Source organism: Cervus canadensis, chromosome 10 (assembly GCF_019320065.1).
Source record: "Cervus canadensis isolate Bull #8, Minnesota chromosome 10, ASM1932006v1, whole genome shotgun sequence".
NCBI classification, from domain to species: Eukaryota; Metazoa; Chordata; class Mammalia; order Artiodactyla; family Cervidae; genus Cervus; species Cervus canadensis.
The window spans coordinates 10,797,890-10,824,320 of record NC_057395.1 but is presented as its reverse complement, the minus strand read 5'-3'; the positions used below and the strand labels follow the sequence as shown (position 1 = coordinate 10,824,320).

Here is a 26,431-nt window from a genome sequence, read left to right as displayed (position 1 = left end):
TGCCGCCAACCTGGAGCACAAAGACACACGAGCTTCCCTGGGCACCGGCGTCTAGCTGAGAGAAATGCCAAAGAAACCCAAAACTCCGTAAGCATCAAGCTTTCAGTCGTCGTGACTTTTCATATCTGTGACTGTTTTCAACTGCGGGGCAGGGCAAGCAGGGCAGTGCCGCTTAAAAGGGGCTGACAGGATGTGGGTAAAGAGACGAGCTTACAGATCGAAAGGAAACCGCGCCAGGTGAGGAGTCCTAGGGACAGCAACAGGGCCATTTAATCAAAGAAATGGGGGCTAACCCGACATCCACAGACTCTGCTGCGAGGAAACTGCCCAGCAAAGCAAGGAAGGTCAGTTCATAGGGACTATGCTAGTACCTGAATATACCCAGATCCTTTCGGATGAGGAACTGCAAATAAATGCAATTTTGTGAACTGGAAGATGAGCACTATAAATAGAAAAGGAAAGGGGAATCACAACATACAGCAAGAAGCATAAATACCCCAGACTGTGGAGACAGAGCAGACAGGGTCCCTCACTGCCCACAGCACTCACCAGTGTCTTAAGCATGAGCCTCACCTCGACCCCTCAGCTGGCTTAAAAAATCCATTGAGAAAAAGATGATGGCTTCATTTACTGCCATTTTCATCTCTGATTAGCAATTTTTTCTTCTTAATTTCACTTATAAATAATATGACACAGGTGATCTCAATTAGAAAATAGATTAGAGAAAGTTTTTTTTTTTGGTTGCCTGGAATATTACAGATGCAAATGTAAACACTTTGCAGTGAACTGCTGGGAATAAAAATAAGCCTGGCTAGAAAAGGATGAGAGTTTTACATGAGCAAACAATAAAAATTGTATGGAATTGGAACAAACTGATGTTGTTCTCCATTTGTTCCCCCCAAATATTGTCTCAAAGTGCTGCAGCAACACGGATTCATTACCGCTATGAAAAACGTAAGCAGCATGTATAGAAGAGAGAACGATTGTCTAGGGAAAGCAAATAACCAGTAGAATCCTGAAATAAAGATGCAGTTTACAAAGGCAACAGAGGAGGTTTGTGGGCCCAGGACACGGTGAACACCTTTCATGTAAGAAAAGCACAACTCATTTGGCAGACAAATCTGAATGAATGGAGTGAAGGGGACTAAAGCATCTTTAAGAAAGCCTAATGCCAACTGGGCGGGGGTTTGTAGGAGGGAAAAGATAATCCGCCAGTGTTGATATAAATAGTGAGCAGAGAACTTTATGGAGACAGGACAGAGACAGTGGTTCTTAAACAAAAGCACAGGAAGAATTCTGATCCTGTCTTTTGGGCTGCTGCAGCAAAAGCAAATGTATGAAGAGGAACTACCCTGACCCATGGAAATACACAAACCAACAATTTCCAGAAGCAAGAAGCAAGGCCTCCAGGTTTATAACATGAAAAGATGCAAAAGTAACCAGCAGAGTTAAAGCAAAGGATGACGGGGTGAGAGGGACCAGTGGCAGAGTTTCTCAAACCTGCAGGGAAGGACCAGCCGAGGGAGGGAGAGACGGAAAGCAGAGGGAGGAGGTGACAGGAGAATCAGGCCAGGAGGCTCAACACAGGCAAGTGGGACTCCAGAAAGGAAAACCCTCAAAAGAGGAAACGATCACAAAAATCTCCCGGAGATGAAGGACAGGAGATAAAGTCCATGTGGACAGAGGCCCAGAAAAGGGAGGGGCTGCTCACCAGGGAAGACCCCCGAGCACCCCAGACGCTGGGGACAGAGGTGGGGGGAATCACGACGCAAAGGGCTGGGCACCGAGATGGCTCTGACCCGCCTAACACCAGCTCTGGGGTCAGAAGACCAGGAAGCAAGCCCCCTAAACTACAGGGCAAAATGGTTTCCAACTAGCACATCCTGTCCAGTCAGGGGCGGGTGAAGAAAGACCTCATCAGACATGCCTCGAGAAACGCACCTCCTGTGCGTCCCTTCTCAGAAAGCTCCTAGGGATGTGCTCCGTTGAAATGAGGGGATAAGTCAAGGAGGAGGAGAACAGGGAGCACAGGAAGGGGAAACAACCCGAGAGGTGCAAAGGAGGGTGGAGGCCAGGGTGGACGTGACCCAGGCGTCTGTGAGCGCATCCACAACTCACTGAGCCTACAAACTGTACACACAGGACGGGGCAACAGGTCCGCACATACACAGACAGACACACGTTCAGACAGACACGCTCACTTTCTCTCTCTCTCACACACACATGAACCAACAGCAAAATGGTCAGAAAGGACATATGTCCAACCCAAAAGGATATACGACCAGCCCAGCATGAGCTCCTCTGAGAGCAAAGCCTGGGGTCACTTATTTAGGGGTGACCTTGCGGCTTCCCTGGTGGCTCAGCTGGTAAAGAATCCGCCTGCAATGCAGGAGACCTGGGCTCCATCTCTGGGTTGGGAAGATCCCCTGGAGGAGGGCATGGCAACCCACTCCAGTATTCTTGCCTGGAGAATCCGCACGGACAGAGGAGCTTGGTAGACTACAGTCCATGGGGCTGCAAAGAATCGGACGTGACTGAGCAACTAACACACTTTGGACATGGAAGCAAAGGGATGGGAAAGCGAGAGAGAAAAAAAGGGGCTGTTGCTGAGCGGGTCACAGCTGTGCACTACGGCTGGGCTGGGTCCTGCTGGGCACGCTGAGAAACACCAACACTGCGCTTCCAATCACCCCTGGAAAGGAGGGGGAGCCAGAAGGCTCCCCACGGAAAGACGTGCGGCCTCCCTGTGGGGTTCCTCCAGGGCCTCACCCCCCTCTGGGTCCCAGCCGGGCTGGGTCCGCCTGGGCTTTGGAGGAGGCTGGGCGCGGGTGGGGGTTGGGGAGCAGAGCTGAGAGGCCCTGGGGACATGGCCCACATACGCTGGGCCTGCTGGGCAGGGCCGGCATCCCCTGGGGGCTACGGGATAGGGAGGAGCACGTGTGAGCTGTGGGATGGGCCTGGGGGGGATGATGGGGATGGTATCCACGCCGGAGCCGGGCACCGCATGTCAGTCTCCGCTCCTGGCTCAGCTGCCGCCCCCGCCCCGAGCTCGCACTGTGACTTCAGCGTGTGGTTTTCTGATGAGGATTTTCTGATTTCACAGCAAGCTGACTCATTACCTTCCTAAGGCTAAACAGTTCTTTTTAAAGACATTAAAATACAAGTTTCATCGCAACCTTAGGCGGTAAGAACTCAGGCGACTAATGAAACTCAGGTTTCATGCACTGAGCCTAGTGAATCTATCATCACGTGACTGCAAAGCATCCAGATGATGGAGATGCCTGTGAGTCCCCACCCGCCAGGCTGGGCTGTGACATGCTGGTGGGAGAAGTTGAGGCGGCTGTCAGCACAGAGCCCCGGGCCTGGGCTACACTGCAGTCCTTCCAAGGACTCCTGGGCATCATGCTTTCTTGCTGTATCAGTGCCTCTTGCTGTATTATATAACTCTATCTACAGAATTATATCTATATACTATATTGATTATCTCTAAAACTGACATCTTTCTACGCACCTATTAGCTACACAGCTATAACCTCTCTACTATACCTATATAACTATATTTATAACTATGCCTATGTGCACATAATGTGCCTATATGCACATAATATCATCTACAGTTAAATCTATACAATTATATCTTATTAGATGAAGGACAGAGAAGCCTGCCCATGCTGCAGTCCATCGGGTTGTGAAGAGTAGGACACGACTTAGTGACTGAACAACAAGATCACGCTTTATCTTATTTGTAATTAGTAACATATCCACTGCATGTCTCCTCCTCCAGTGAGGATTAACAGGATGGTGATGCGGCTATGCCATCATCAGCAGCAGCCCTAAAGAACAACCTGGCTCCCAAGAAGGGACTAGACTTTTACTGGGACACCCCTTTATCTACACCCAGGACAATGCGTGCACTAGGGAAGAGGAAAAAGCATTATTTTTGGCAGAAACGAGCAAGCTGAACTGAACAGACATGAACACTGCTAGAAATGGATGATATAAAGATGACACCGTCACAGACATGACTCCAAATGGTCACTAGCTCCGAAACCATTTTAGTAACTCAGTGTCCCCGTAACGAGATGGGTGTTCTTTCCATCATCCAGCACAGCTATTCCCCCCCACTTTAGCTGCATTTCTGACACTCCGCCAGGGCCAGGAGCTAATTAAGTGCTTCAGTTTGGAAGACGGTCCCTCCCCATCCCTGCTGTGCTGCGGCAAGTGTGAGATGGGAGGGATGGCAGAGAGAAGAGACGAAAATGGCATTTCATTCTGCAGGGTAAACGGTGAGGTCAACAGGGGCCTGGAGCTCACAGCCGTCTCCAACCGAGGCAGGCCAGCTTCCCCCAGGCGCGGGCGACAGGAGGGAGGCCAGGCCACTGGCTCCATGCGTCACTGGGGATGCCTGCTTCTGTGTCAGAGGCCATGAGACATGATAGGGAAGAAAACAAACAGGGGTCCCTCGCTCTATCTAGGAGCAGAGCAGGAACAATCCTCCAGCCACGGTTTAATTCTGTAATACTCAAGCTGCATTTCATTTTGCTTTTAAAAGTGACCTGGGAAATGAAAAATGTTCAGTACTGAACTCCACAGCGGAGCACGCCCAGCTCTGAAGCCCACCGTACTGGGCTGTGCTGCGATCTTTTCATCTGATGCTATTTCCATCAACAGGAAAGAGCCAGAGAATCCCGGTTGTTTGCCAAGCCCCAAAACACCTTGTGAGTGAGGGTGGAAGCTGGGAAGATGACAGATGTTAAGGATTTACTGGGGACTGAGGTGGGGTTCTCATCGGGACTGATGTTAAAGAGTATCAAAATCCTCAAAAATGGAAAAATTACCACGGCAGCTGTATCTGGGGTGAACAGAAATGGCTTGTCATGGTTAATTTCATGTGTTGACTTGCTGGATCACTAAGCGCCCAGATATTTTGTTATCATTCAGTTGCTCAGTCGTGTCTGACTCTTCTGCAACCCCAAGGACTGCAGCTAGCCAGGCTTCCCTGTCCATGGGATTTCCAGGCAAGAATCCTAGAGTGGGTTGCCACATTACTCCAAACGCTATTTCTGTGTGTGTGTGTGAGGCTGTTTATGGATGAGATGAACGTCTGGGTCAACAGACTGAGTGGCGCACACCCTCACATGGGTGGGCCTCATCCAACAGGCTGAACGGAAAGGCGGACCCTCCCCCGAGTAAGAAGAATGCGTGCCTGACTGCGCTGAGCAGGGACAGCGGTCCCTCCCATCTCTGGGTTTGAACAGAAACATCAACCTGCCGGATGGAACACACTCCACCAGCTCTGCTGGTCCTCTGGCCTCTGGACTGTGGCTCTCCCTGACCCGTGACTGCCGACCGCACATATTGGGACCTCCAAACCCCAAGTTAGTGAAAAGCTAAAAAAAAAAAAAGCACTATTTCAGTGTCATCGACTGTGTGTAGAAATGCAAAAGACACAAATATGTTTAAAAGGGAATCTCACTGTCTGGTTCAGATGAATGCTGTGGGTCTTGGGCACCCACGCTCATTTCATCACTGCCCTCGGCTCTCATTCTACAGAGTGGCGAGCCACGCTGACTCCACCTCTGGTGTGTCTCTCTAAGCCGCCCACTTTCCTCCAAGCCAATGGCCAACACACCCTCCTTGAGGCCACAGTCACGCCTTGTCTGGAAACAGTAACAGCCCAGCCACCGCTCTTTCCTGCCTCCATCTCCTCAGGTCCCTCCATTCTCTCCAGGGCAGTCAAATGTCAGCCCTCCTCTCGTCTGTGAACAGTGCCCCATGGGCCTCGCTGTCCTGTGGCTCAGGTCCAAAGTCAGGAACACGGCTTTAGGATCTGGCTTTTCCTTCCCTGTCTACGTCCACATCAGTCTCATCTTTCTATGGCAGACTCAGATTCCTAGATCTCATCCCAGTCTTGCTGAATCAGAATATACTAGAACATGGTCTGAGAATTTATTATCTTTCAAAAAGCTACTTGAGATAAATTCAAAGATTGGCCACACGGGTTTGGGGGCAACTGCTTTGGGAGTCACGTCCTCTGATAACCTTGGAGGCGGTACATGACTATTTGAGTAGTTACCTGATGAGTCATCTCCGCTCCGACGGGACCATGAGGTCCTTGGAGATGGGAAGCACTCAATTGATGCATGCCAGACAGGCCCAATCGTGCACAGGAAGTGGTCCTGAGCATGGGCAGTGACTGCCATGGTCAATGGATTGCTTTAACACAGACAGCAAAGACCGTCAAGAGGGAGACCACCAGACATCACGTGCTTCCTCTGAGATGCAAGGGAACAGCAGCACCACCTCTCCAGTGTTTCTGCCCCAGAAAATTAGACTTGAACTCAATCAAGCCACTCAGTCTAACAAGTGGTTGAACTGTGGTGTTGGAGAAGATTCTTGAGAGTCCCTGGGACTGCAAAGAGATCAAACCAGTCAATCCTAAAGGAAATCAGTCCTGAATATTCATTGGCAGGGCTGATGCTGAAGCTGAAACTCTAATACTTTGGCCACCTGATGCAAAGAACTGACTCACTGGAAAAGACCCTGATGCTGGGAAAGATTGAGGGTGGGAGGAGAAAGGGACAGCAGAGGATGAGATGGTTGGATGGTATTACCGACTCTGACATGAGTCAGAGCAAGCTCCGGGAGTTGGTGATGGACAGAGAAGCCTAGCATGCTGCAGTCCATGGGGTCACAAAGAGTCAGACACGACTGAGTGACTGAACTGAACTGAGAGGCACATGGTGAATGGCACCATGGGCTGCAACCAGCAAAACCTCAAATGTGAGAATTCCCTGGATAAATGACATGGTTTCATCAACAAACAAATGGTGAGAAAACCAGAGGGCAGGGAAATCTATAGACTAGAAGACACTTTTTTAAAGAGATTCATCCTAAAATATTCATGGATAAAATAATGTGATATCCCTGGTGGCTCAGTTGATAAAGAATCCCCCTGCAATGCAGGGGACCAGGGTTCAGTCCCTGGGTTGAGAAGATCCCCTGGAGAAAGGAATGGTTGCCCACTCCAGTATTCGTGCCTGGAGAATTTCATGGACAGAAGAGCCTGGAATGCTATAAGCCATGGGGTTGCAAAGAGATCGACAAGACTGAGCAAAATAAGCATGCAATATGATAGCTGGCATTTGTTTTAAAGTAATCCTGTGAATGTGTGTGTATAGGGACTGAGGAAGAAATGAAACGCAACAGGTCACATGCTGACAATGATGAAGCTGGGTCATATGAGAGGGTGCATTGGGTTTATAACATCATTCTTTCTGGTTTTTTAATATACACTGTCATAAGAAATAAAGTTTAACAAAATGTCTAAGCCATAAATTTCTATCTCATGATATCTCAAAGTACCTTTAGTGTACTGAAAGTTGGAGATGGTTATATAACCTTTTGCAGAGCAGAAATTTGCTAATTTTACAGGGCTGCAACCCTTGATTCTAAGAGTTCTTTGAATACCTGCTATCAACAAACCCAACACTCTTTAGATAAAGGCCATTTCTCTTTTGAGCCAGAATGGGTTGCATAGGATTGCCAAGGAAGGCCCTCTGCTCCAAGGAGAACCAGGGCTATGTCCTGGAAAGAGGGTGATCTTCTCTTCTACACGAACATTCTAACTTTATCTTGATGCTAAAATTAATGTACTCAAGTCGTTCTGCTTCTTCACACTAACTTGACAGAAGATCATCTCAACTTTCCTGTCTGACAGGATGAAGGAGAATTTAGTTTTAGTACTGTTGAAAGTGGTAGAAAGAACAGAGAAAAAGGGCAGAGGAAGGGGCAGCCCGTTTTCAGAATTCATAAGCGACCCTTGAAGAAAAAGTCTTCAGGTATCATACTGACAGTGTAATTAAACGTAGCAACAGGTCACTTAGAATATCCAAAGTGATACTACAAGGCAGGTGAACATGAAGGCCCTCTGAACCAAGCATCAGTGAGGAAAAGCCTTTGTGGCGATACATGAAAATTATAGGGAAAGATAATCTTTATGACTGTCAATTACATCAGTATTCCACTGGGCCTCTCACCTAGCTTATGCTTCTATGTGATTACAAGCGATTTCCTTCTTTTATTCCTCACTATTCAAATGTTTTAATTTTGAAACGCTTCTGTATTCAAATGTCTTAATTTACAAAGGCGGGTGCTGGGTGGGCACCTCACTGATTTGCATATTCTTAAAATCATTGATTCATAAAGGCAGACATCTACCTTGAGTTTGGAAAGAACAAGTGAATAAAAATGGTGCTTGGCAAAGATAGATAAAATAGCGACTTCCAAATTTCAGAGTAATGAATGAGTCACTCTTAATGAAATTTACATTATTATATGCTTAGCGGTAGAGAAAATATGTATAAAAATATAATTTTTTTAGATGATCACCTTCCTTTTAATAATTAAAACTCAAACTCTTGAGAAAAATGTGTACCACTGCCACATTCATTCACCCACTCACCTACCTACCTACCACCCATCCATCCTTCCCTCCTTTCTTGAGCAAAGCAATTAAAGGACAACAGAAAAATAAGAGGATGGAGGGAGGACAGAAGTGAAAGAAAAATGAAGGCAGAAAAAAAGGGAAAGGAAGGAGATTACCAATGCATGATGACTACATTTATTAAAAAATTTTATAAAGTTCATAAATAAACTTTATTTTTAAGGCAGGTAAAGGTTAACAGAAAAGTGGAAAGGAAGCAAAATTTCTCATATCCAGCTCTATACACACAACCACTATTAAATTCACACACCAGAAGGTTATATCTGCTGTAATTAGTAACCCACACAGACACATCACTGTCACTCAAAGTCCACAGTCCACATTAGGATTCACTCTTGCCTGTTCTATGGGCTTTGACAATGTATTAAGTCAAATGTATTACGTCACCATGACAGCATCACTGTCTTAAAAATCCTCTGTGTTCTGCCTATGCATTCTTCCCCACCCCTGACCCTTTCACGGGGTCTGCAGTTTTGGCTTTTCCAGAATGTCATACGGTTGGAATCGTATAGTAAGGGGTCTTTTCAGATTGGCTTCTGTCACTTAAGTTCTATGTATTTAAGGTTCCTCCATGTCTTTTCAAGGCTTGATGGCTCATTTCTTTTTAAGGTTAGTCATATTTCACTGTCTGGATGGACCACAGTTTATTTATCCAGTCACCTCCAGAAGGACATCTTGATTGCGTCCAAGTTTTAGCAATTATGAATAAAGCTGCTATAAACATTCATGTGTGGGTTTTTGTGTGAACATATGTTTTCAGCTCATTTGGGTAAACACCAATGATTTAAAATGCCAAACTGTATGGCAAGAGTGTGTTTAGTTTCATAAGAAACTTCCAAACTGCCTTCCAAAGTGGCGGTACCACGCATTCCTGCCACCAGTGAAGGAGAGTTCCCGCTGCTCCACCTTCTCAGTGGCATCTGATATCCATGGAGTTGTGGATTTTGGCCATTCTAAAAGGTGTACAGAGATAGCTCACTGCTATTTCATTTTTGCATTTCCCAACTGACAAATGATGCTCGTAGATGTCCCTCCTATATTTGCCGTGGGTACATATTCTTTGGTGAGGAGCCTGTTCAGATCTTCTACTTGTTTTTTAATTGGGTTTTTCATTTTCTTATTGTTGAGTTTTAAAAGTTCATTGTATGTTTTGGATGAGTGCTTTATCAGATGTGTCTTTTGCAGATATTTTTCCCCCAATATTGGTATTACCCCCAGGTAGTTATTACCTGGGGGTAATAACTGGGGGTAACATCTGGGGTATTAATACCCCAGGTTGGTATTTTCATTCTCTTGGCATTGTCTTCTGTAGAGCAGAAATTTTCAATTTTAGTCAAGTCCAGCTTATCAACTGTTTCTTCCATGGATTGTGTCTTTGATGCTATATCTGAAAAATCACTGCCATATCCAAGGTCATCTGGATTTCCTCCTACGTTATCTTCTAGGAGTTTTAGTTTTGCACTTTACAAACAGTCTGGATTACTGTAGCTTTTGAAGCTTGGGTGGTGTCAGTTCTCTAACTTTTTCTCCTTCAATTTTATACCAGCTATCCTGGGTTCTTTGGTTCTCCATACAGACTTGAGAATCAGTTTGTCCATGTCCACAAATAACTTGCTGAGGGATTTCACTGAATCTACAGATCAAGTTGGAAAACTTGATATCTTGACAAGATTGAGTCTTCCGATCCATAAACATGGACTATATCTTCATTGGTTTAGTTCTTTGATTTCTTTCATCAGAGTTTTTATAGTTCTCTTCATATAGATCTTATACATATTCTATTAAAATTTTACCTAAGTATTTAATCTGGGGTCCTAATGTGCATTCAATTGTGTTCTTAATTTCAATTCCAATGTTTCATTGCTGGTATACAGGAAAGTGATTGTTCTTGTATCCTGCGATCTTGACATAATTGCTTATCAGTTTCAGGAGATTTCTTGTCAATTATTTTGGATTTTCTATAGAGACAATCATGTCATTTGTGAGTAAGAGTTTTATTTCTCCCTTCTGAATCCAAATAATCTTTTATATCCTTATCTTATTGCAGTAATTAGAACTTTGTTTAATTTTAAAAGTAAACTGTATGTAACTCATATGACAACTGGAATGTAGCAATTTTTAACAGAAGAATTTCTAGGGTCTGCTGTGTTATCTATCCAAGGATTTTACATGTGTTCTCATTTAACCTTCACAACCACTCTATGAAGTGGGTATTATTAGTGTTTCCATTTTATGGATTAAACCCCATGGACTATGGCCCACCAGATTCCTCCATCCATGGGATTTCCCAGGCAAGAGCACTGGAGTGAGTCACCAATTCCTTCTCCAGGAGATCTTCCCACATCAGGGATCAAACCTGAGTCTCCTGCTTGGCAGGTGGATTCTTTACTACTGAGCCGCCTGGGAAGCCTGACTGCTCTACTACTTTCAAGAAAACGCCCAAGAAATTTCTCAGGTTCCTATCTCCAAAGGTGGTGGTTTTATTCTTGAAAACTTTATTATTTTAGAGGATTCCCCCTGTTTGCATTAATTACAGTTACTCCTTGAAATGACAGACTATAAGATGATTAGCAGAAATGTTTCAAGTAGATGATAACATTTTCTGAAATTAGTGACCCAGAATGCACCTCTCATCAATCAACAAAAACAAAATAAAAACTCATCTACTAGAGATAATATAGGCAGATTTTCTGAGAATTCAGCGAAGGTGAGGCATGTGTAAAATATCATGGGAGGCTGAGAATTCCATTAGACGTCGATTCAGCTGTCTTCAAATAACTGAAGAGTACAACAGGGGAAAGCAAGAGAGTAATAAGGGTCTCAAAAGGGGTGGAAGTGAAGTCTCAAGGACATTCCAAAACAAAGTGTGCAGCAGACCCAGCTCACCTCAGACTCAGAGTGTGTGAGGGTTAAGAGGAGGCGCCTGCCCTAAAGACACTCTAGTAAAGACTGAGGCTTTGCCACTCACTGGCTACACAACCTTCTTTATCCTCCCCAAGACCTAATTTTTTCACCTGTAAAATGGGGACAATAATAGAAGCCCTCAAGAGCTGGCTGGAGGAGTACATGGCATGAGGTGCCAAGCCTTTCCCTCAGGCCTGGCACTTAGTAATGAACACGCAGCCACTGGGGGAAGCTGGAGCACCCTGTGAAAGCCTGGGAAACTGCCAACATTCCACCCTCTTTGACCTACAACAATGGCAGGTGCGACCCAATGGTAATGGTATCTGCCTTTAAGTAGAGTATTGATAACAAGCACCTTTCCACTCCAGATAAACGCATCAGATAGAGACTGATGTGGCCCTTTCCTGGTACCTCCACAACCCTCTCTGCTGGGCAGTAGTCTGCGTTACTAGAAGGGCTGGGGGAGCTGGGAAGCGTGTCACACAGGGTGAGTTGCTGTCAGAACCCTCTGGCTGCCCGACGGCAGACTCTGTCAACGACATGCACATTTACACTGACCAGTTTCAGTGGGGTCACAGAGGCAGCAACAGGGAGATCCGCCCACGTGAGAAACCTCCAGAGACCATGGCTCTTTTGGAGCAGAAGTGCTGCGTGGCATCTGAGCACAAGATGCAAAGCAGTAACCAGCCAGATTCTCCAGGTATAAACCAGAGCGGGCCCCATAACTCGGGATGGGTGGATCCCACACAAGTCTGTCAATAAGAGTGAGTTCCGGAGGACAAATTTACACTTCTCCACGTGGCATCACCACATCCTGACTCACTCCTGCCTTTTTCTGGTGCTACACACCCTGACCCTCACGGCTACCGCCACACACACCACTAATGCTCCTTTCTCCATGGTGAGAAAATTAATCTGTAGAACATCTTGTGACAGGCAGAAATTTCTGTTGCTACCCATCATCTTTACAATAATTATTTTAACATTTTTACAAGTAGGGCTTCTCTGATAGTTCAGTTGGTAAAGAGTCTGCCTGCAATGCAGGAGACCCTGGTTCAATTCCTGAGTCTGGAAGATCCATTGGAGAAGGGATAGGCTACCCACTCCAGTATTCTTGGGCTTCCGTTGTGGCTCAGCTGGTAAAGAACCCACCTGTGATCCAGGAGACCTGGGTTTGATCCCTGGGTTGGGAAGATCTCCTGGAGAAGGTAAAGGCTACCAACTCCAGTATTCTTGCCTGGAGAATTCCATGGACTGTATAGTCCATGGGGTCGTAAACAGCCAGACATGATTGAGCGACTTAAAAAAAAAAGTTATAAAGTACGTGTCATGTCTTTCATGTGAAAACATTTCACATTTTTTTGCTGATAAAGTCAAACATGAGGTCCCAATCTTGGAGCTATTTTAACAGCAAGGAAGATCGAAATGCAATCGGATGCTTGCTTATGGAAGAATCCATAAGCATCCATAGAGTTGCTCTGTGCAGCTCCACTAGCCTGAAGAGGTTTGTAAAACTGTATTTCTGGATTTTAGAAATCGGCAGATAATTCCTCTTGTGCAAACACTCAGTATGTTATGTTATGTTGTGCCAGTACAAATGTGTGCTACTGTAATCTATCTTTCTGCATGTGCTTATGTATTTAACTATACCTCCAGGTAAAGTTTCATACACCAATGTAAACATATGCTCTTAGAGGGAAAGAGATGGCTCATTCATCTTGATATTCCATGTAACACCTAAAACTATCCCCAGTATGTACCAGGAACTAAGTAAATGCAGACTGAATTAAATCACATAGGAAATTCAAGGGAAAATAAATGTTAATTTTCACATGAAAACCCACTAAGTCAGTGACTCTTGGTGTTAGACTGGAAAAAAAAAATCACATAATAGTTGCATGAAAGTAACCCAAGAATCTCACTTCAACTTTCCATTAAAGTGAAGCTGAATTACACTCTCTCCTTGACAAGAACATGATATTCTAAGACTTAACAGTCAACATGAGATTAAATATACTTAATTTAAAATATAAGCCCCTGTTTTCCTCCAAAGTGTAGAATCCACTCCATATGGACTAATGCTACAGGTAAGCCACCATCACAGGCTTGTATCAGCAGAGATGTTAACACTGAACTCTGTTCAATGCAGAGATGTTAATACTGATACTCAACAGCTGACGGCTCAGTAGGGCTACACGGTTAAGCAGAGATCCTGGAAGAACAAATATGGGTTCCACCTGAAAGTCCCAAGAATGAAAGGGGGGCCCGGAACTTTGCTCTGGCCCTGGAAGCTAGAGTGGGAAGCAAGAGACCCCGAGCACTGGGCACACAAACGCCTACTCTGTTGTGGCACGGCTGGCACCTTCTGCATGTAATCAGAGCTCTGAGTAAGCTGAGATGACAACAGCTATTTCCTGTTGGTTTACAAACTCGTTTTCATACACTGTCATTCTGCACAGGTTTTAATGAAAGACCAGTCTAGATAACTGAGGTGGGTAAGGGTTCGGTAAAGAAAACCATCACTAGTTCTGTTGTGAGCTTTAAAGTGTTTGTATGATACCATTAAACCTTTACAAGAACTTGGCTAAGCAGGCTCACCATGATACTCTCTGCTTTGAATGTAATAAGCTCTTCAGTCGGGTATCAGAGTCAGGCCGTCTCATAGGATGATTTTTAGAGCTGTGCAATGATCCATCCAAACCTCATTCGTAGTAGTTTTCGGATCTTTTCTTTTTTTTTTTTAATTTTATTTATTTATTTTTTTTATTAGTTGGAGAAACACAGCTTAACTCTACAGTTTAACTCACAGGTCTATAAGCATGGCCACACCCTGAAACTCATCTTTCCTTAGTTCTACACCGAGGATCTTAAAACCCTAGAACGCCCCACCTCCTCATGGGCCATAACCTCCTGGCCTCCAATTTCTCCACGGTCCCCGCTCCCCATTTTGGCTCTCACTGGAACCTCCAGCCTCTGGATACTTCCCTTGGTTCACTGGTGTTCACTGCGCTCCACAGGCAGACAATTCAAACTGTGCCTCTCTCAACTGAATGAGAACAATACTGAAGTTTTACACAGACTTTCACAATTCAGAAAGGGCTAGCTCAGGCCTCCTCTTATTTCATTTCATTTGCAAAAGGCCTTATTTTTTTTTATTCCTCTTAGAGGAGTGGCACAGGGGACTCTGCAAGGCCCCTAGGAAGCTTGTTGACTGCAGGGAGCTACTGTAATTTTATCTGCCGGCCTCAGTGGCTCAGAATGGCGAGAGAGCTGCCCACAATTGAAGGCCACCTGCGATCATGCCCTAGCATAGACACCCTGTCTCAGTAGCATCAGATGCCAATGAAATAAGCAGCTCTATCCTACAAAGAAAAATGAGCTATATAAAGCAGTCAACAACGCATGCTGGCAGAGAGGCAGTCAGAAAAACAACAGTTGTGTTGAACCAAAGTTTTCCATGTAGCTGGCTCAGAAGACGAAGTTAAAGTAAGTCAAACAAAACCTAACGTGACTAAAATAGGTATGTGTCTTTTTGCTTCCAGCCATCTTGAAAAAGCAACAGCGATGCAATACTACAAATCTTCAGTTAATTAATTCAAGTTTTTGGCAGCAAGCTTTGTACCCCCATCCTGCATTGCGTACCATCTGTCTACGTGAATATTCAGTTCTCACCCACAACCTGCTTCCTAACCCTTGGAATAAATGTATCTCCTCAAAACCCAGGAAAACACTCTGTTAGAGCGGAGAGGGGGTGAGGGGAAGGCCTTATATTTTAAATAAACTGATCTCATTACTTTACAATCTGCTACTGCCATCTCCTGCGTTAACGATTGGCAGCACCTTCACAACTGTGAACCGTTAAGTGTTTAAGAGGACGACTTCTCACTGGTCAATCAGATGGCAAATTTTCTGCACACACAGAAAGAAAAGCTTGATTTTGTTACCTCTAATTGACTTCGCCTCTCAGCAATCACACGTTCATCCTTGTTTCCAAACAGTTTCTTTGGAGGGAATTCAAGGGTCGCAAGCTGAAATACATATTTTATAAGAGATGGATTACTATCACACTTAGGATCTTTCGGTCATTATTAATCTATTATTTGCAATCTCTATCACGGGGGGGTGGGGGTGGGAAGAGAAAGAGGTTAGACGTTTCAAGTTGGTAAGTCCTGCCTTGCTTGGCCACTAAACAACCGTATGACTTCAAGCAGACCAGGTGAGGCTCCGCCAGGCAGGAGGAGGTGCCTCAGAGGAAGGATGGACTTGAGTCTCAATGGACTTGAGTCTCAATGTTTGGTCCCAGATACAGAGTGGACTCTCTGTCAGATGCTAGTTCATAAGTTTCCCTTCTTAAAACGCAAGTTTGTTCTTCTTTTAGTCTTCTTCTTAAACTAGAATTATTTTTGTGTTGAGATGAAGTTTGAAAACTCAACAAGCACACTACCTGCAGAGTTTGTAAGAGAGTTTTTAGACCATTGCTGTGGTTCTTTCAACTTTCCACGTGGACTTTTCTCAGCTACTACTGCAAATGCAGACTGCCTTTGTGAAAAGAGGACTTCTCTTTCAGCCTTTCACCTTGTTTCCTAAAGAATAAATGTTTAGAATTTGTTGTAGCCAGGTCTTAGAATTTCACAGGTATTATTCTTAAGCTTCTGTTCTCGGAAGGAGAAAAATCATAGCAAAAAGGTAAGTTTTCTAATAGACTCCAAGACAAGAACTCACTAATCTGGTGCAAACCTGACCTGCTCATGTGGCTTTGGCCGAATGAATGCTGAGCAGCAATAATTGCTGCTGTTGATGAAATTCACTTTTTCCTTCCTTCCTTCCTTGCCCTGTCAGGTTCAGACACATTGAGAAGCCAATGAAGCATTATCGAGAAAAAAAAAAGAACATCTCTCCCACAATACTGGTCACAATGTGCCGCAAAATTCTTATTTCAGGCATATGCAAATCTTGGCTGATTTAAATTTATCTTTCCACAGTGGGAATCAAAAATTAAGAGCTAACATCTATATATATATATATATAGGACTTTAAAACTTAGTATCAAAGGAGAATATACATACAGAAAAACACATACATCGGAAGCGAACAACATGTGAATTCTCAGCATCTCAACACACGGCAACCACCACCCAGATCAAGAAACAGAACATCCCGGGGCCCAGTAGCCCCCACTGCTCCTTCCCACTGCCCCACATGCCCTGTGGAAGGCTGGTGTTAGCCTGACTTCTAACAGCCTGGCTCAGTGCTTCCCATTCTGAACTTCACGTAGACAGCATCAGGCAGCATGAACCTTCTGCGTCCGTCACTGCTCTACCTCATGCGTGTGAGGTCCACCCCGGTAACCACGTGCAGCAGTAGCTGCCTCGGTCCTGGGGCTGAACATTCCACTGGTCTGTTCAGTCTCTGGTTGTGGGACATCTGGCTAGGTTCTGCGTTTTGGCCCTTAGGCATCGTGTTGCTATGAACATTTTTTCTATAGGTTTCCAATGCATTCCCTATAAACGTTATGTAGGGAGTCCTGTTGGTCATAGTCTTAGTGGTGGTCATATGGAATGCAAGTGTTCAGTGGTATCTGAAATTATCAAACGGCTTTCCCAAACAGTTTTACTACCGACACTCCCACCAGTGGTGACTGCAAGACCAAATGGCTTCAGATCCTCGCCAACCCCTGATGCTGTGGTCTTTCTCATCAGGGAAATTCTGGTGGGTACGCCATGATTTCTGCTATGGTTCAGATTTTCATTTTCCTAAAGAGCCGCGATGTTGAGCATCTTTTCACATGCTCATTGACCATATGGGGAGTGCCTGTTCAGCTCTTTTGGCCTTTTTTTCCCTGGTATACACCTTTTTCTTATTAAGCGTAATTCTCCTTCTTGATTCTTCTCCAGGGATCTGAAGTCTTTAGAGGCCTTTTTTTTAAAGTTAACTGAAGTCGTACAGAAGTTTCCAACTTCCACAGCTCTTTCTACCAAACCAGAGAAACCCGGGGGTGAGAGAGGTGTGGGACCTCTTTCTCCTTTTCTCACCAATGTTTCAATCTGGTTGCTCACATCTGAAATCAGTTGAAGGTAAAGAGAGAGACCATGGGCAAGGAAGTAAGACAGGCCAATTCTGAATCATGACCACTAATTAGCTAGCTAGTTTGTTTCTCTGAGCCTGAGTAATCTCTCTGAGCCAGCAGTAAACCTGCTGGAAAAAAAAAAAAACTGCAGACAATGGTAGTAAATGTTACCAGGTATATTTAGTGAAGCAACGCCAAATGCACCTTAGCAACTCTTATTCTTTACTAGAGATCTGGTCATTCTAAGAATGCAGCATGCCACATTCTGTGGTCCCCTCTCTCCATCTCTAGACTGGTGATGTGGCTTCAAGGAGCAAAGAGATTTCTGGAACCCTGCCTTCACTGGCATAAGCACACTTCCCATATGTTGCAGGTTAGAGAAGACAGGTACCCAGAACGTGTCTTTTGGGCTCTATCCAGCCGCGACTTCATCTTATACAAATGTGTTCCCCCCTCAAATGCAGTGATGTTGAAAACTTGGCAAGCATGCTTTCACAGTTGGCTGTCATTTTCTTACATGGCTGATGAGATGATGTGGTTTCTGTTGGGGAAACTCACAGTCACACTTACACACTCAATCAGAGCTGGTGCAGCGAAAGGACCTCAGGCAGATGAACCAGGTAGGAAGCAAGCATCTGTATTTCCTCATGGTCAAATGGCTGTATGTACTCCATCCTGGGATGGAGGCCACAATGTGCCATGATGATCCATCCTGTGAAATAACTGTGTATAAACTATGTGTAACACAGTTGCTCAGATTTTAGGAGGAAAAGGGCAACCTTGAACGGCACTGAGGCACATAATCCTAAGACTATAATATTCAACCATCTAGCTTCAGAGATGAAGAAACACAGTTCAGTGACTTAGAAAAGTTCCATGTCATGGGGTGGGTGAGTCCAGATGAGGAACCAGGACCGACTCCAGGTTTTCACAACAAGGCTGTAAAGGGTATCCACAGGGTATGGAAGACTGTAGTGAAGGCCTCGAGGATCAGGGATCCAGATGAAAGAGAGTAACCCCTCCTCCAGAAAACTGATGAACAGCTGCTGGCAGTGGTCAATGGGCCCACCAAGAGCTGTGCACGAACCTCAGTGGGGACCTGCACTAACAAGGAAACAGAAGGTGACGGGTCAGTGACCATCGCGGGGACAATGCGAACTGGATGGGACTGGAGGCAGGGTCCCTGGAAGCCTGTCCTGGGATTATCAGCTCCTGTCAACTGACTCCATGCATAATAAAACTTAAGAAGTGTTGGAGGGAGGGAGAGAGGGAAGGGGAACAGAAGTTGCCACGTGAAGACGTGGCACGTGGAATCTAAAAAGAAAAGATACAAATGAGATGAACTAGTAAAACAGAAAGACACTCACAGACTTAGAAAATGAACTTATGCTTTGCTGGGGGTGGGTGGGGGTGGCTATATTTAAAATGGACAGCCAACAAAGACCTATTATATGGCACATGGCACCCTGCTCGATGTTATGTGCCAGTCCAGATGGGAGGGAGTTTGGGGGAGGATGGATACATGTACACATATGGCCGAGTCCCTTTGCTGTGTACCTGAAACTTCCACAACACTCTTAATCAGCTATACCCCAATACAAAATGTTTTTGGTGTTAAAATAAATGTTTAAAAAAAAACGTTGCCACATGACTCACGACTCAACGCGCATGACCTGGTCCACATTCTTTCGGCGGGGCTGGGACATGAGCAAACTGAAGGAGCAAGGCAAGGCTGTGAGGCAAGGTATTAAAAAAAAAGTATTGCCTCCATTAAAATAATTACATTTACATCAGAATCAGCTCTCCAGCCTCGTCCCTCTGAAAGAATGGCAACTACCTCCATTTCTCCTTTTTAGGGAATCTTGACAGTGCTGTTTAAGCCTTGCCGTCTATACGCTCTTAGGTTGAATGAGATGAAATTGCCAATTTTAAAGTTAAAAATGGTTGAATATCAGCAATTCCATCAGGTTAAACTCCATATAAAAGTTCTGGCATTTTTAAATGACCTCTGAGGCGAACATACATTCCCAGCTGCCTATACCTGCCAAGGGCAAACATTCTCAGTTGTGGGATTGTTGATCAGCTACATCTAAACCAGTATTCTTTCAAAGGAATATTTTTCTTAGAGCACTCAAAGATACAACAGAACTGGAAACATCTTATATTTAAAACATGCAACGCTAGAACCTCCCTGGCAGTCCAGGGGTTAAGACTCCAAGCATCCCCTGCCAGGGGTGTGGGTTCCACCCCTGGTTGGGGAGCTACAATCCCATGTGCCTCCTGGCATGGCCAAAACAAACAAACTAACTAACAAAAGCAGAGCTGAAACAACAGCCAAGGAACCGGGGAAACAGTAACAGTACAGTGGGCACCAAAGCCACTTAGGGGCCACTCGCTGTCGATACAGAATGGATTACAGGCCCACTTTCAACATCAGCCCATCTTTTGAAAGGAAAAAAGCAGAAAAGACCATCATAGTCTTTTCTTGGATTAGAGGGAAACGGGGCAGGAACTGATGCTTCATTCTCAGCATTATAAAAATCCTTATAATCCTTTGTATCTTTAATATTAGAAAAACCCTTAGAAGAATTAGACATCTGGAGTAGAAAAGAGGCCTGAGCGTTTCCTCTCTCCAAGTACGACCACCTCATTTCTTCTGAAGCAGAACAGCACAAGTAATCCTCTGTAGGTTTCATTTCTGGACTATGAATTCTTTAAGCTGTCCAAATGTTTTTAAAAATGGACAATTTACCAAGATAAAAAGAATCACTCGTCAGGACAAATGATGTGCCCGGGAGAGCCAAAAATAGGGAAAAGATTTCTATTGTGCAGAAAGTGTTGCTGTCTGAAAAGTAATATTTCCAACAAATGAAGAATACAAGCGAGGCTCAGCAAGGAGGTGACTGTCCCTGACGTTTCCTCTCGTGGCCTACATACACTGACATATGTTGTTTGTTTGTTTGGCTTCTCATGTTAAAGAGAAGATTGAAAGTAAAATCAATGATATTATCTGGATATTTACAATTTCTTCTCAAGTTCTTCATAGTTAAGATTTTTTTTCATTTTTATGGCTTCATTTTTTTTTAACCTAGCACATAGTCAAGTCTGATTTCCATAAGAAACATCGTCAGGAACAGTAAACATCAGTGAGTGGAGGAGAGACTCCGCTTTCATTTCCTCTGTAACCTCTGACAAAGGAGAACACAGTGCCCTACCTTTCTAAAAATGAACGTTCCTGATGTCCTATATTCCTCACAACAACTCATGTAAGTATTTCTGACTTGTATAAAAATGATCAAGCTACTTGGGACTCAGTATTAAGGAAAAACTAACTTTTTTATTTGTACGAAATTCTGTCAGAATCATTTTCTGCCAGTTAGCTTGCTAATTTCTACTAAAGAGAGTATGCTGGGATTTTTATTGCAGTTGTATTGAAACAACAGATCACTTTGGAAAGAAGTGACATCATAAAGTCTCGAGTTCACCATTCTATGAAAAAATTTTTAAAAACTTCAGCTTCATAAAGAGCAAAAACCATCAATTTCCCCTTTGAACTTTCATGGAGAGAGTCTCATGTTAAAAAAATATGATTGCAACAGAAATACTCTTCCTACAAACCGTAGCATTTGATGAAACAGCTCTGGTTAAAGACAGTGTACTAAAGCTTTTATTTGTTCCCCTTATTGCCTTCAAAAGCACCAAAGAGACGAAAAGTAAAAGAAAGATTCTGACTGCAAAGTAGGAAACCACTAAGTCTACATGCCGGCCACGTGACCCCAGGGAGCCCAGCTTCCCCGCTGCCCCTCCAGGCTGGGGGCCACAAGCCACTTACCAGAGCTGGCAACCAAACCCCTAGGTAGGTATTCCATGAAGCTATGATTAAAGACTGAAGCTGGGGACAAGGAGAAGGTGGGGGACACCCGAAGCCAAGGGGGGCAGCGAGGGCTGCTAGGGGAGAGCCCAGAGCTGCTCAAGGTGTAGGTGGGAGAACAGCCCAGGGGCAGACACCTGACTTCACTGTCACAGGCGCTGACCCCACAGTCCCCGCAAACACCAGAAAACAAGAAAAGGCATGTCTCAATGTGAAGGAAAAAACTGGTGGGACAAAACTTATAAAAATTCCAGGCAAAGGTTTAGGTATGTGGTAGACTGCTGCCTCCCTCTCCATAGGACCTGTGCCCTCCTTGTCCCCATGATTCACTGGTGCTCTCTTCCCCCAAATTAGCCTACATCGTAGCCAGCTAAATATAAAACCACACACTAAAGCCTGTCTGCCTCAGCTGCTTTCACATGACACATCGTGTCCAGCTTGCAACAAAAATGACAAGGCATGCTAAAAGCCAAAAAAAAAAAAAGACCACCAGTCTGAGACTATTCTAAAGTGAAAAATGTTGACTGAAAAAAGAAAATCCAGTGATGCCATGCCCTCCTCCCCACTCCCTCTACCTGCTCAAAAAAAAAAAGCAAGAAGAACTCAAGAAAGAGATGGAAAAAACAAAACAACAACAAAATAGTAGAAAGAAAGTCCCAGTAGAAGAAAGAAAAAGTTAGAATGACGACAATAAGAACACAGATTAGCTATTAGAGCAGGAAAAAAACAAGGCAAAATGAAATGTGCTAAAGGAAAGAAAGGCTTCCCATGTGGCGCGAGTGGTAGAGAACCTGCCTACCAATGTAGGAGATAAGAGAAGCAGGTTCCATCCCTGGCTCAGTTAGATCCCCTGGAAGACGAAACGGCAACCCACTCCAGTATTCTGACCTGGGAAAACCCATGACAGAGGAGCCTCTTTGGTCCATAGGATCCCAAAGAGTCTGACACGACTGAGCACAATCGTAAGGGAAAGAAAATATGGTCCTAGAAGTTTATAACTAACACAGAAATGTCTTTAAACTGTGCTGGCCACAGGTAGACATTCTCAAACAGATAAAACTCTGGTAAAACAAATCAAGGTGAACCTTTAAAAAACATACTGGATGACCAAAAAATTCCAACAAGAGACAGTACAGTCTAAGGTTCTAAGGAATGAAGAAAGCAAGGTAAAGAAAATGCTGCCTCATTTTAAACTCACAACTAGGTGAGAATTACGCATAATTTATGTATAAAAATGTACTACAGTTTGACAATATAAAAATAATAAAAATTTTAAAACCAGGTTGGTGGGAGTAAATACACTGGGAGAATCTTATCTTTAAGATCATTTATAAAAGAGAAACACAATTGATAATTTATAAAATGGAAACACACCACATGAAAGCTAGCGTCTATCATTCCCTTCTCCAGGGGATCTTCCCAACCCAGGGATTGACCCCGAGTCTCCTGCATTGCCTGCAGATTCTTTATTATCTGAGTCACCAGGGAAGCCCCATTATTTTAATAGGCTAACAGGGTTTTGTCAAGAGAACGCACTAGTCATAGCAAACATCCAACATAAGAGATGACTCTACACACGGGTGTCAACAAACGGTAAATACCGAAATCAGATTTTATTACATTCTTTGCAGCCGAAGATGGAGAAGTTCTATGCAGTCACCAAAAACAAGACCTGGAACTGACAGTGGCTCAGATCATGAACTCCTTATTGCAAAATTCAGGCTTAAATTGAAGAAAGTAGGGAAAACCATTAGAACTTTCAGGTATGACCTAAATCAAATCCCTTATGACTATACAGTGGAGGTGACAAATAGATTCAAGGGACTAGATCTGATAGACACAGTGACTGAAGAACTATGGACAGAGGTTCCTAACACTGTACAGCAGGCGATGATCAAAACCATCTCCAAAAAAAAAGAAACTTCAAGAAGGCAAAGTGGTTATCTGAGAGGGCTTTACAAATAGCTGAGGAAAGAAGAGAAGCAAAAGGCAAGAGAGAAAGGGAAAGAAAGACCCAACTGAATGCAAAGTTCCAGAGAATATCAAGGAGAGATAAGAAGGCCTTCTTAAATGAATAACGCAAAGAAATAAAGAAAAACAACAGAATGCGAAAGACTGGAGATCTCATCAAGAAAATTAGAGATATCAAAGGAAAAATTCATACAAGGATGGGCATGATAAAAGACAGAAATGGTAAGGACCCATGAGAAGCAGAAGAGATTAAGAAGAGGTGGCAAGAATACACAGAACAAGTGTACCAGAAATGGGTCTTAATGACCTGGATAACCACAATGGTGTGGTCACACACCTAGAGCCGGACATCCTGGAGTGTGAGGTCAAGTGGGCCTTAGGAAGCATTACTATGAACATAGTGGAGGTGATGGAATTCCAGCCGAGCTATTGCAAATTCTAAAAGATGATGCTGTTCAAAGTGCTGAACTCAATACGCCAGCAAATTTGGAAAACTCAGCAATGGCCACAGGACTGCAAAAGGTCAGTTTTCATTCTAACTCCAAAGAAGGGCAATGCCAAAGAATGTTCAAACTACTGTACAACTGCACTTATTTCATATGCTAACAAGGTGATACGCAAAATCCTTCAAGCAAGGCTACAGCAGTATGTGAACCGAGATCTTCCATATGTACAAACTGGGTTTAAAAAAGGCAGAGGGACCAGAGATCAGATTGCCAACATTCACTGGATCATAGAGAAAACAAGGGGATTTCAGAAAAACATCCAACTTACGCTTCACTGACTACACAAAAGCCCTTGTGTAGATCACAACTAACTGTGGGAAATTCTTAAAGAGATGGGGATACCAGACCACTTACTTGTCTCCTGAGAAACCTGTATAGGAGTCAAGAAGCAACAGTTAGAACCAGACATGGAACAACGGACTGGTTCAAAATTAGGAAAGGAGTACAATAAGGCTGTATATTATCACCCTGCTCATTTAACTTACATGCAGAGTACATCATGCGAAATGCTGGGCTGGAAGAATCACAAGCTGGAATCAAGACTGCTGGAAGAAATATCAACAACCTCAGATACGCAGATAACATCACTCTAATGACAGAAAGCAAAGAGGAACTAAAGAGCCTCTTGATAAGGGTGAAAGAAGGGAGTGTTGGCTTAAAACTCAACATTCCGAAAACTAAGATCATGGCATCCTGTCCTACCTCTTCATGGCAAACAGAAGGTGAAAAAGTGAAAGCAGTGACAGATTTTATTTTCTTGGGTTCCAAAATCACTGCAGATGGTGACTGCAGCCATGAAATTAAAAGACATTTGCTCCTTGGAAGGAAAGCTATGCCAAACCTAAAAGCAGAGACATCACTTTGCCAATGAAGGTCCATATATTCAAAGCTATGGTTTTTCCAGTAGTCATGTATGGATGGATGTGAGAGCTGGACTATAAAGAAGGCTAAGTGCCAAAGAATTGATACTTTCAAATTGTGGTGTTGGAGAAGACTCTTGAGGGTCCCTTGGAGTGCAAGGAGATCAAACCAGTCCATTTGAAGGAAATCAGTCGTGAATATTCATTGGAAGGACTAACGTTCAAGTGCCCATACTATGACCACCTGCTGCGAACAGCCAATTCATGGGGAAAAAACCCCAACGCTTGGAAAGACTGAAAGAAAAAGGAGAAGAGGATGGCAGAGGATGAGAGAGATAGACAGCATCACTGACTCAAAAGACATGACTCTGAACAAACTCTGGGAGACAGTGATGGACAGGGAAGCCTGACATGCTGTTTTTTCTTAAAAACACACTATTTTAGAGGTAATGGTGGAGACAAGTTTAACTTGAAGCTCAGAAATTTCTTCAGTTTTGATTTTCTCTCCCTTTGTTATATTCAAGTAAAATAAATTTAATGTTTCCAATTAAAAATGGCATATATACAATGACCCCAATGTTATAAAGTTATTTTATTCATTCTTCCTATTCTTTTTCTTCTCATCTTAATTTCTTTGTATCAATCTACATATCCGTCCCTTTACCTGCCCCTATCCATTTCAGTACTTTAAATAATGTTCATTAAATAGTAATATTAATTATATTCAGAGTATGATTTTGAGTAATCTGTTGCTTTCTTCTTGTATTATGTGAAGCTTTTATAAATGAGCATGCATCATTTTTAGAGGAACAATAAAAAGTGATTATTCTCTGTATATACTTAAAGGAATGGTTAAATTAACATCATATGCCTTTTTCCTTTAATAACCTGAGATTTAGGGCAATCAGATTTCAAGTCTCAGCTCAGCAAAGAGCTGCTTGGATAATGTCTCTAGTTCTTAGTTTCATCGTCTATTAAAATGAAGGAGCTGAACTGAGATATTTCATTTTCGAGCTCTGAAATCCTGTATCTCAGGTACTAATGATTAAAATCTCTCCATGCTGAGTTACGAGAAGCACTTTTAGAAACCATGGAGATACTTAACTTGGCTATATCACATTTGAGAAGCGTACCTTACTTCCTGTAAAGTCTTCATAGCATTCTTATTTTAAGTAAGGTGAACATGTGTATGGGAAAACAGACCAATGTAATAATGAGATGTTACTGTTCAAGAGGTTGTAGAATTGAAAAAGGATAGAAACAAACGGGAATGCAGTATTCATGAGAAAACCTTTAAAATGGTATCACTTCCTGCTACAGTCATTATCCTTAGAGCAGGAGTGGGAAATGATGCAGACATTTTAGCTCTTATGGGAAAATAGTACGTTAAAGTTAAAAATGATGATTGAGGTCAAATATACTGGATATTTGTGAGAGACACGACAGGTCTAGAAAACACTGGAAGGAAACTGAACAACAGCCCTATTACCTACACTGCATAACTGTGAAATCTAATTATACAGAGTAAAACACAGGAAACAAATGAGGATTAAAATAGCACACTTCTTTGACCTAAGAGAAACATAATGGCAAGCTCATTCTGCAATTCAGTAAATAAAACATTATTCTAAAGATAAATGTATTGAAACAAAAGCCATAAAAAAAAAGAAATTGATAATTTTGAAGCTTACTGGTTTTCAGTGAAATCTGTCTTGCTCTTTTTCTCTGACTGTGGAGTCTAAAAAT

At 43.5% G+C, this 26,431-nt stretch overlaps 1 protein-coding gene across 4 annotated transcripts in view; it reads right to left on the bottom strand.

Annotated features, from left to right (window-relative positions):
- Positions 1–26,431, bottom strand: part of KIF16B (kinesin family member 16B) — a 282,011-nt gene that overhangs the window by 13,499 nt on the left and 242,081 nt on the right. For 3 of the 4 annotated variants that reach the window (XM_043480093.1, XM_043480096.1, XM_043480094.1), the window contains one exon: positions 15,355–15,438. The exons of the other annotated variant lie outside the window; for it this stretch is intronic. In XM_043480093.1, the coding sequence (XP_043336028.1) occupies positions 15,355–15,438 (84 nt within the window). The remainder of the gene's footprint in view (positions 1–15,354; positions 15,439–26,431) is intronic. 4 annotated transcript variants of the gene reach the window in all.